The 12,242-nt window shown below is 40.4% G+C and overlaps 2 protein-coding genes across 2 annotated transcripts; both read left to right on the top strand.

The window, feature by feature from the left end:
• Positions 1–5,880: 5,880 nt before the first annotated feature.
• Positions 5,881–9,537, top strand: LOC145432829 (E3 ubiquitin-protein ligase TM129-like). The gene is made up of 2 exons (XM_080309635.1): positions 5,881–6,270; positions 7,079–9,537. The coding sequence occupies exons 1-2, from the start codon at positions 6,039–6,041 to the stop codon at positions 7,987–7,989; spliced, it is 1,143 nt and encodes a 380-aa protein (XP_080165761.1). The 5' UTR covers positions 5,881–6,038; the 3' UTR covers positions 7,990–9,537.
• LOC145432833 (putative peptidyl-tRNA hydrolase PTRHD1) lies at positions 8,041–10,544 on the top strand. Its single transcript, XM_080309638.1, has 2 exons — positions 8,041–9,727; positions 10,167–10,544. Exons 1-2 carry the CDS (start codon positions 9,434–9,436, stop codon positions 10,335–10,337), a joined length of 465 nt encoding a protein of 154 aa, XP_080165764.1. The 5' UTR covers positions 8,041–9,433; the 3' UTR covers positions 10,338–10,544.
• Positions 10,545–12,242: the final 1,698 nt, after the last annotated feature.

The following is a 12,242-nucleotide window of genomic DNA, read 5'->3' on the forward strand; positions in this document are numbered from 1 at the left end:
CGCCAAATTTATGTATCAGTTCCACTGCGGTCGTTGCCCCGAATATTTCAATGACTTCTTTACCTCGGAATCAAAAGCGCATAAGTAGGCTACAACACACGCGCGTCCACGTCGTCCAAATATCATATGATCGACCGAAAAGATCATCGCTCTATCAAATATGCCGGACCTGATGTGTGGAACAGTATCCCGCCGGCCATCCGACAGTCGACGAGCATGTCCACATTCAAGTCGAAATACAATAGCAATTAGGCCTACTACTAGATAAATACAGTCCATCCTCAAGATTACCGGACCACGACCGACCTATCGATCTCGCTTCCCATGACATGCCGCCCTATTTCCTTGTCGCTTTCTTTTTTCTATACTATCTTATTTACTTTTATTCAGTGTGCATGCCTCCTCTTTTCATCGCCTAGGCCAAGGTGGGTGTCTGATTTCATAGACTACTCCAAGTCGCTTCGACATCTTCCTGTCTTTTCATTGTATCGCATTTTTGTGGTGTATTGAACTGATGAAAATTGCTAATAAACCAATGATGATAATTGCAGTTCTGTACCTCCAAAAAGCTCTTCAAATTGGAAGGATCGAGTTGGGAAGACTTGGATTGTTCCTTCTAACCCACCTTAGCCCAGAAGATTTACAACAGAACTTCCGGCAGCTTATGGCGCCACGATATGATTTTTTATGGCACGCCAAATAGGGTTACCATACGTCCTCTTTCAAAAGGATTTGTCCTCTTTTTTTACTTTTTTGAAAGCCTTTTGTCCTCTTTTTTAAGATTTTGTCCTCTTTTTTGAGAATTTTGGTCAAATTCGCGACCAAAATGCGACTGATATGCTGTAAATCAGCACCGAAGTACGCTCCGGAGGGTGTTTCGGGAGCTGAGCCGGTCAGTTGACCTTTTTTCAGTCAACCACCAGATAATGTGAAGGAAAAAAACAGTATTTTCGGCGCTGAGCGAGAAAGTTGATCTTTTTTATAGTCAACCGACCACGAACTGTAAAAAATTTTACCATTCTTTCGGGATTTTCCTGCGTTTTTGCAAGTCTGTTAATTCTGATAAAGTGTCCTCTTTTCAGATTTCCAAAATATGCATGGTACCCATTTCCGCGCATTATAACCAGAGGTGGTCAGTAATGAAGTACTTCTACTTTCTCGAAGTACTTATGTAGTTTTCCTCTACTTCTGGTACTTACTCAAGTAGATATGATTTTCGCTACTTCTACTTCGACTTCGAAATATTTTGTGATCTACTTACTTACTTTTCGCTATTTTCAGTTTGTCAAGTAGAAGTAGTTCAATCTTCCAATCAGGAAGATAGCCTGAGGAATTTCGCGGCTGTTTTCACGGAGTATCCACAGCAAATTTTCATAAAAGTTGAGTGAAGCCCAGAATTTTCGTCGCGTTTCCCGCGCAGTGGATGCGGAGTTACCAGTGTGATTTCACGAAAGTATCGATGAATATAATTTAGGTAGCTGGTTGGCGTGGTTCCGTTCACATAGATATCTCTGCGTTCACACCACATTGTCGCCCATCGCCCATATGAAATAATTCATCACAGTATATATGGCTCACCATAACGTTTGAAACTGATGTTTCGCAATCTAGCATTTGCTTGTCATATCGTAATCTAGCATGTCCATGGCGCGTCCTAACCTGGAAAAGTGGACTCTGACTTGTTGTGTTAGTATTAGAGCTGTTTTAGCATACCACCTTTGAAACCTTCTTTACTAAAGGCATGAAAATCGTGTTCCGCTTTCAGAAGTAGTATTCATGTTTCATTTACAATTCCCAGTATCATATATACTTTGAGTTATAATTAATATTAGTTCTTTTGTCTGAATAAAATACATGTTGAAGTATAAAAGCAAGTGTAGTACTAGTGCCTTTGATTTCCGGAAATAAATTTACACAATATAGTATTTTTAGGGTCCTCCGTATTTTTTATTAACGTTTACTAATCGCGTAAAGTGTTTACACCGTATCCTATACAACTTCTCCGTATTGCTCTTCGACTAAACTGCGGACCTTATAATATGGGGGATGGCGCCATACCATGCTATTTTCCAAAACGTGTTGTCCGAGAAAGCAGAGGATAAGCATCGCATTTCCATATCAATACTATCATTTTCATCCCATGATGTGGACGAATGCCTAAGCTATCGAAAATTGGATACCGGCTGGTATGCATCAATATGAATCAAGCTCGTCACCTTTCGCATAGCTCAATTTGCACCTTTTTACAATCCATGTGAACAAATTAGGATCATTTTCACAACTACTTACTTACTTGAGTACTTTTGAAGTCGGTCAATTCTACTTCTACTTCAAGTAGTTTTAGATTGCTTATGGAAGAAGTACTTCTACTCGTACTTGAGTAGATTTTTATTCGCTACTTCTACTTCTACTTGAGTAGCTTTCTTGACTACTTGGACCACCTCTGGTAATGGTTATGCGTCCGGCTTCTCGATCGGTAGGTCGTGGGTTCGATCCCCGGCCGGATCATACCAAAGACTCGAAAATTGGTATCCGCAGCTATCCTGCTAGACGCTCAGCAATCACGGATAGCATGGAGGAGAAAAAAAACGGGGGCGCAGACTAGATGACCTCACGGCCGTATCGCAACTCCGTCGTCAAAGCATCTCGATGGTGCAGGCGAAAAAGAATATCATCTCTCTGTCTCCCATAGGGTGATGAACCGACCCCCCCCCCATCACGTTGTTCGCTTTTACCACGAAATTAGTTGTACTCTTTAGTGAGCACGCGCCAAGCGCGAAAATTTTCGATGATTCATAATAAAATCGGTGAATAAGATCGGGAATTGCATATATATTGCTATCAATTTCTGGTCCTCTCTGCTCGCGTAATCAGATTTAGCGCTAGAGCTGACTGAGGTGTCTTGGAAACTGTAGGGCGCGTAAATATAATAATTAAACATCTTCGGGCGGGCGGGCCCGTTGGTATGACTTCTCTACATTATGTTATTTCCTGACCTCAACAATATCATAAAATGAAGAATCGCAAAAACGTACTAAACTAAAATACGCACACGATTTCAAATTGGTATTTCTTCACCGGCATATAATTTTTCCGTGCGAGATGGTATTTGTCTTGTGAGGTTAAGATTGCCAAGACAGGAACATTCGTCGCCAGTCATTTAGGCGCCTATGGACATTGGACAATTAAACCTATATGTATCAGCATAAGCGCAGTTCTTTTCGGCCAAGGTTTTCTGGCTGCCGATCGTTCTGGCACACCTCTTGGGGTCGCATGTTACATTGCCTGAAATTTTATATCTTGGTGCGTCGTGGCGCGGGAATGGCCAACGTCGATATGCCCATTTCTATAAATCTTGCGGTATTTTTTCTTGGGTGAAGAGTACCCAATAATGAAGATATTCGGCAACTTGAAATCGCGCCTAGTGCGAAAATTTTTTGAAAAAGCTGCATAAATTTTCAAAAAATACTCTATAATTTATGCTAATTCACGAAATAATTTTGGGCCCCCTTTGAGCTCGCCCCCCCCCGTTGGGGGGTTTGGGGTGCGGCAGTTACGGTCCGGAGGATAGGTAAATGCTAGATAGGTTGTGAAACTACTTGTTTCAAACGTTATGATGGGCCATATTTACTGTGATAAACTATTTAATATGGGCGACAATGTGGTGTGAGTAAAGAGAGCCACGCTACCGCTACCTAAATTATAGCCTATACCAATACTTTCCTGAAAACATACTTGTCACTCCATATCTACTTTGCGCGAAGCGCGATGACAATTCTGGGCTTTACTTAACATTTATGAAAATTAAATGTCGGTACTCCGTGAAAACAGCCCCGAAATTCCTCAGTCTCTCTTTCGAATTGGAGGATTATGCTACTTCTACTTGACAAACTTCAAATAGCGAAAAGTTAGTAAGTAGATCACAAAATATTGCGAAATAATGCGATACAATGAAAGACAGGAAGATGTCGAAGCGACTAGGAGTAGTCTATGGAATCAGACACCCACCTTGGCCTAGGCCAGTGGTTCCCAACCTTTTTCATCTCGTGCCTCCCTTGGCCGAAATTTAAGCCGAAATTCCCCCCTTAGGAGAAATATGCCCGAGGAGTAAAAAAAGGTCATTTTTACCGCGCTAACACCTGTTGACTGAGAGAATAAGACGGGCGGTACCGAGTGGTTGTTTCTAGCAGGGCCGTAACAACACTTTGTAGACCTCCAAAAACAACGGTCTTGGTCCCAATCAAACAAATTCTGGAAGGCAGACAGACCCCCACACTTCCATTTGTGTTTTCGGCTTACCATGCACCAATCGCTAATATAACTGCTGTGAAAAACCGGTATGCATAAATTTACTGGTCTCGCGATTTTTTCTCAAGCTTGCGTATGCATTTGGCCAATAATATTGGTACTTTCATATATAGCAGGGTTGACCAGACTCGAGTCACCATTTTCTGATGACTCGACTTGACTCGAGTCATTTTCTCAAAATACGGAAACGACTCGACTCGAGACAATCTTTGTATTGACTCGACTTGGACTCGAGTCATTGTGGATGACTCGAACCAAGCCATATGACTCGAGACTATAAGACAGCCAAGACCGACATTTCATTGTAATTTCGAAAAACAATAAAGTGACCATGACCACCCTATTGGAATTTCGTCTAATGGTCCTGGTACTTGAAAATGCTACAAGAAACTGCTCAAGGTGAGGAAAATTAGTATATTATAGATCCAAATCATTCAATATCACCAAACAGAGTCATATTTTGTGATACGATTGTTGATATACAATGTTCTTTCCAAATCTCTACTAGTTGCTGACGATTACCGCTGACGATTGTCAGCCGAAAATATTCGGGTTCATTTCAATATGAATATACTATCCAAGCAGAGTTATAAAAAGTGGGTTTCACAAGACTTCAACTGGAAACTGAGCAGTCAACACAATGACTTGGACTCGGACTCGAGTCATAATACCATGACTCGGACTCGACCCTCTGCTCGGTGACTTGGACTCGGACTTGACTCAATGGTGAATTGAAAATGACTCGACTTGACTCGAGTCAAACTATGAAAGTGAGATTGACTTGTGACTCGGAGCCTCGTGACTTGGTTACAGCCCTGATATATAACATACACGTGATCAGATTTCCTGTTGGAGCTCATTGAAATTTAGGACACCCATTCCGTTTCGGCAACATTGCAACAAGTTTAACATGTCTTTTCTTCGATCGGGTAGCTGTTCACTAAAAATAAAGCGAGGCTAGTGATCTCTTTGACTTGAATCGATGACGTTGGAATATTTTGACACTGTCTAAAAATGTTGACTTGAAAATATAAGATAAATACTTTCACTAGAAGCCTTATTGTGATAGATTCGGCACGACATTTGCTCGCTTAGGATATATTTGATTGAGAGGCCGTCGCTGACCTACAAATCCGTTAAAATTCCAAAGTGGAATTCCTCCCTAAAAATTGCAATATTCCCCCCAAGGGGGGAATTCCTCCCCGGTTGGGAACCACTGGCCTAGGCGATGTAAAGAGGAGGCTGTAAGTCTGAAAATTTTGAAAAAGTGTCTTATTTTCAGATTCCCAAAATATGGTAACTATTTTTGGCAATACCAGTGATTGAAATGAAGCGATTTCGGACCAGTAACAAACGCTTTCTCCTATATATTCGTCTGTACAAAATCGAGTGTAGGGTAAGGTGGATTCGTCATTCAATGCTTTGGAGAGGAAGACAGAGTGCTTGTCAAATGCCAATAATGGTCATAGTCGTTACAACGAAAGTCTGTGCTCTGTCAATCATTCCGATGTGCTTCGTAGGCAAAGCCACTCAACTATGTCGTATTAATAATAATAATAATAACATGTAGAACTAGAGGGAATGGTAAAAGTAGTATTATAATTATAATAATTTTATTATGATTGTGATAATATAAGAATTTAATTAGTAAAATACAGACAATGTATGTTTGTCACAGTTTCAGATAAAATTCTGTTGGCATTGTCACTTTGACACTTTCCTGAATCAATATGCGTTTTCAGTTCAGGGTACGTAAGATGGAAAACAGCAGGGTTCTATTCTCAATATTGTACTGGCTGTGCGCTTTCTTGTTCGTTGTGGGACCTGCGGAGATAAAAAGCGCCGGGATAACCGTGGAAAACCTTTTTTCTTCGTGGATCGGACGGGAAGATGTAGACTTTGTCAACTTTCACATCAAGAGGCTTTCCTTCACTGCTGCGGTGCACAGCGCTCTTCCTATCGGTAGGTTCTCATATAATAGGCACCGGATCCCGATTTCATCACACCAGACTTGTACGTACAAACTACTGCATAGATTTTCAAAAACCTTCAACTAGAACTCGGAACTATATTAATTTTTCACAACCTGCAACTAGAACTAGACCTAGTAATTTTGCAAAACTTGCAACTAGAACTAGAACCAAGTCCTTTAAAAGTCCTCAACTTAGAACTTTCTAAAACATGTTAGCTATAATTAACTATAATAACTGATAATGCAAATTACTGATAGAATCGGCATTCCATAAGGATTGCGCTTCTAGTTTGGAATGAGAGAGGGAGAGGTTTCGACCCCAAAACTCACCCCCTGGCTACGCCACTTTTAGTAGTGATGATTCTGAGATAGAAATATATGCAAGAACATCACACAATAGAACACCGGTATCAAAATTCGTGCCAAACGACGTCACATGTTTTTTAGTTCTTCTACTACTAAATTATTTTTTAACTAGAACCACTCACTTTTCAAAATCCATAACTAGAACTAAAACTACAAAAATAGCATTAGTTAGATAACCGTCAACTAACTAGATTGATAGTTTATACGTGTCTGCATCACGACTGACAAAGTTCATATTCCAATACGTGTTTTCCTTTTTGCTTCTCCAACTTTTCAAAGTGCATGTCTCTATTTACTTCACCTAGGCCGAGGTGTCTGATTTCAATGACTACTCCAAGACGTCTCCACACCTCCCTGTCCTGTCATTGCATCACAGTCTTGCTGCGATTTGAAAATGATATCATTATTAACGACAAACTCACATTTTTCCAGGGTATTTCCTCGGAATGACATGCGTTTCTGATTCTGCCGCTAACATCTCGAGTCTGTTCAACGGGAGTTTAGAGTTTGGTTGGCAACTTTACGTTTGCACATCCATACTTTTGCACATTGCAGTTTTGACTATCATCTTTTACTGGAGCATGGACGACTGGTCTAACCATCCAATAGTTAAAGATATCAGCTTATATGTCAACCATAGAGGCTCTGAGGTTGCTCGATCTTCATGGAGAGTCCGTGGTAATGAAATCAGTAATGAATTCAGACGTATTGATAAGTACGCAACATCTTACACTGGGTGGAGCAGATTGATTGTGACGGAAAACTGGATTATGATGACTGCGCTCTACAAAGTACGATTAGTACCGCAAGATAAAGTGACTCTCGCAGTAATGCAGTCAGAAGAGCATGATATCTCCCCGGAATCGAACTCCATGGTGCAGTTTTTAAGTTTGAGGATTAAACCAACCGTGTCGCCTCATTTAAAGCCGTTTTATGTCCGGATTTTGTCGACCGAATTTAAAGAACTGAAAGAAGCCGTGATGAGATCAATTTTGACTTTACCGAACATTAGTATTTTGCAGACAGTTGACGAAATGTTTTTAAAAGCATTCCGCGAACACATTCATAGTAACCGCTCTTTCTCCTCTCTCACACCAGTAGAACAATGCATAGGCTGCATGCAGAATACAGCCCAAATCAAACTAGTTAAAAACTGTGACAGCTCCAGTCCGTGCCAGACTTGTGCGTGTAGGCCCTTGTGGTGTATCGATTGTATGGGCAGGTGGTATGCGAGTCGGCAAGATCGGACTAGACCGGAGACTTGGTTATCGGGAAACGCACCTTGCCCTATGTGCCGTGCTAAGTTTTGTATGTTGGATATATCGGTGCTAGCCAGTAATTGATGTGTTTCTCACTTTTAAAGGTTATCGTTACATTTGAATTGTACATGGTGGACTGAATTTGTGTCTCCCATAATACAAGACTGTAAGATTTGTACAAACTACTGGATTATTTTTGAAACGCACAACTAGGACTAGAACTGCTCGCTTTTCAAGACTCAGAACTAGCGACCTTTAAAAATCTGCAACCAGCCAACCAATGACTGATAAAATACGAATTACTGAATTGCAAACGAGCTTAAAAATTTTTGAGATAGAATCTGCATTTGAAAAGGACTGGGTTTCGACCTCCAAAATCTAACCCTGACCACGCCACAGTTAGTAGGGATAACTTTGACCTATCAATGGCTGAAGAACATCACGCAACAGTACACCGGTATCATGGGGTAACCATATGTCCTCCTTTAGGAGGATTTGCCAACCTTTTTCGGGTTTATAAATTGTCCTCCGAGGATGCCTAAATGTCCTCCTTTACACGTTTTAGAGCTAATATAGTGGACAGATTGTAGTGAGAAAGGGCATAAATAGGAAATTCGTGGTTCGAACGAAAGCGACTACCTTTTTTTTAGTCTTCCGACCGCGAAGTGAGAAAAATTTACCATTTTTTAAAGACTCTTCTCTGGTATTCTAAGTTTGAAAATTTTGAAAAAGTGTCATCCTTTCCCGATTTCAAAATATGGTTACCCTAGCTATCACGACTCACGTCAAATGACGACACATGTTTTCTACTTGTAATGCAACTATTTTTTTTGAACTAGAAATACTTAATTTTCAAAATCTGGAACTTGAACTAGAACTACTCAGAAGAACAGTAGTTAATTAGCTGTCAACTAAATTGGTAGTCTGATGTGTGTATAGCAGAGGTGGTCTGGTCAGTAACGAACTACTTCTACTTTTTCCAAGTACTCAAGTAGGTTTTGCCTACTAGCGCTACTTACTCAAGCTACTTTCATTTCAACTTTTCCGGTTTTCAGGCAAAACTACTCCAACTCAACACATTGGATTTGAACAGTAGAAAGTAGTTTTGGGTAGTTTGCTTATAAGTGAAATTATCATAACTGGGCAAATAATCCTCCGTGTCATTGTAATGTAATCCAATATTTTTTCAGAAAATTGCAACAATATCTAATGTATTTAGTCATTTTGCATTATGGAAGATGCACCCGCCATTTTAAAAGTGGCCACCTCAGATTAACTGCTAAAAGTGTGTGACTTTTCGACCGAATCTGCTTTTTGAAACTACTTTTCATAATTTCATTTTTACTTGCAGTAGTTTAGACTTGTCTTGAGATTGCGCATTCTACTTGTAATGGAGTAGAAATTTACAATGTTACTTCTACTTGAGCAGCAACACTGTCTACTTTGACCACCTCTGCTGGCCAGTATATTTTCCAGCACCATATTTTGTTGGTGAAGCAGCAGAAAGATTTCTGTGCAATCTTACTTGATGTTCACAAAAAGTTTTCTTTTTCCTGTCGATGAATGCAATGCTGAATTTGATATTCCTTTTTCATCGCTTTGGACGAGAATACTGCCATTTTCTTTCTCAGATATGACTTCAACTATCGTGCAATATGTAGTCGTTCGGGGTGACTTGATCAGTACCTTAAAATGGCCCCTAGGTGCCGTTATTGCTCAGGCTTGTCATGCCAGCACGGCCGTGATGCACCTTTTCCGTGAGGATCCGTGTGTCCAGAAGTACACCGACGATTTGGATCGGATGCACAAGATTGTGCTTGAGGTGAGAGGGATCAATTCAGACTTGTGCATGTGCAAACTGCTGGATTTTTAAAATTCCCAATTAGGACTAGAACTTCTCTCTTTTCAAAACTCGAGACTACAACTACTCACTTTTCAAAACCCGCAACTAGAACTTCTTACTTTTCAAAGCTAGCTACTAAAGCCATTGAATTTTCAAAATGCACAACTAGAACTACTAGTCACTTTTCAAAACTCGAGACTACAACTAGAACTACTCATTTTTCAAAATTTGCACATAGAACTACTCGCTTTTTAAAACTTACAACTAGAACTTCAACTACTTGCATTTCAAAATTCGCAACTAAAACTAGAATTTGTCGTCAGCGATTAGTTGACTGTCAACTATCTAAATTGGTAGTTTGTACAAGTCTGCATAAAGCGGAGGAAGGCTGTTGGAACAAGAATTTTCTTGATTGCAGGCAAAGAACGAGCAAGTCCTACAAAGTCTAGCCGACGAACTCGAACAAAATCAGATCGATTACAAACTTTGGATTGAACAGCCGGAAAACTTCCCAACTTGTTTGGCGACGAAGCCTTGTCAGAAGGAAGATATTCAGAAGTTCTTCAAACATTTGAAATTGTTGAAGTGATGTCCCAAAGCAGAGCCTGACTGATTATTATCGGTTAGCCGATCGTATAGAGTCTGCATCAGACTCTGAAAGAAATATTGATACCGGCCATTAGAGGCAAAGAAGATATCGACCATTTTCGTGATGTCACAACATGGTAGTAGAGAGTCTGAAAAGTTGAATCTGCGAATGCTAGACTGGAAATATTGATCTATTTCTTAGACCTTACGGCAGTGTTGGGATGACTCGAGTCATGACTTGACTCGAGTCAGACTCGAGTCACCTTTTTCACATGACTTGACTTGACTCGAGTCACTTTGCTAAAATGACTTGACTTGACTCGGCGTATCAGAAATGTGGATTGACTCGTGACTCGGAGCAAAATTCACGAGTCAATTTCAAGTCATCAAGTAATCGGTGTCGATTAAAATCCCTGTATCTTGCATTTGTTCGGATTGTTCGCGAAACGCTGGTGTAACCTGTGAGAGAGACAAATTATTCAATGATCGTGCGTTTCACTGAGCCTCGATTGTTCTCTCACAAATAAATTGACCGCAAACGAAGTGATCGAAGCTTACAGCTTACGACCTTACGTTGTCGTAACTCTTGTAGTAAAGTGATAAAATAGCAAAATGTATACTTCCGTTCTCTGTTCTTACCTTAACCAATAACCCTATTGTTTTATTGATATTGAATTCGAATATAGTTTATATAGTCCTTGGGGCCCGTGGCCATTGGCGTAAGCTAGAATTGTATGATATCTATTTGTTTATAAATGGGTAATGTATTGCATCTTATCAATTCGTATCTCTACTCTCTATTTTGGCTGGTAATTATAAACTGTGACTATGCAATTACGTAGTTTAACAGTTTTACGTATATGTGAGTGATACAGCACCTTCTTGCATGTATATTTAACTCTATATTCGTTCACCGGTTCGGAGTCAATGACTGTATTCCAGACAGCTAGCAAATTGCAATGACGTAATCATGCCTCATACATACTTCGAAAAGGCAACTTGACTTGAAATGTGACTTGACTCGTGACTTGACTTGACTCGAGTCACCTCCAAAAGTCGAGTGACTTGACTTGACTCGAGTCACCTTTGAAAATCGATTGACTTGACTCGAGTCAAAATGTGCAATGACTCGAAATGACTCGTGACTCGAAGGTAGTGACTTGATCCCAACACTGCCTTACGGGTGTTTAGGAGCAGCCTCTCTTGCTTAGCTTAGCAATGACTGCAAAGCTGTTCAATTACATACTCTGAAACTTTTGAAATGCTGGTTAAAGGGGCACTGCGCTCTAAAAATGATGTGGTCTCAAATTGAAGGGCAAAACGAAAGAAAAATTTTGGCCGCAGCCGTTCTCTTCAGAACGCCACCGTAATGGAGCTGTAATGTATTGAAATTTCCAGAGTTGCAGCACGCTCCAGCAGTCACGCAGAGATCGAACTTTATATGGTTGTCAGCCGATGTTATGAAGGAAATATGTCGTACACGCCAAGGTGGTTTATATACCGCGTTCAACGGAAGATGTCCAGTCAGGAGATTTATGTCAAAATCGGGCCTAGTGTATTATATTTCCTTCATAACATCGGCTGACAACTATATAAAGTTCGATCTCTGCGCGACTGCTGGAGCGTGCTGCAACTCTGGAAATTTCAATACATTACAGCTCCATTACGGTGGCGTTCTGAAGAAAACGGCTGCGGCCAAAATTTTTCTTTCGTTTTGCCCTTAAATTTGAGACCACATCATTTTTAGAGCGCAGTGCCCCTTTAAGAACTTAAGGTAGATCCCTTATCTATTGAATATCGACAGAATATGTAAGGAGTTATCAGTGACAGTGCTAGTTCAGCGGTTCTCAAACTTTTTTAGACACGCCCCCGTTTATAATAGTAAAAAATCTCCAGAATGATGGCA

This window comes from Botryllus schlosseri, chromosome 2 (genome assembly GCF_051294905.1).
Source record: "Botryllus schlosseri isolate E-star chromosome 2, Bs_hap1, whole genome shotgun sequence".
Taxonomy (NCBI): Eukaryota; Metazoa; Chordata; class Ascidiacea; order Stolidobranchia; family Styelidae; genus Botryllus; species Botryllus schlosseri.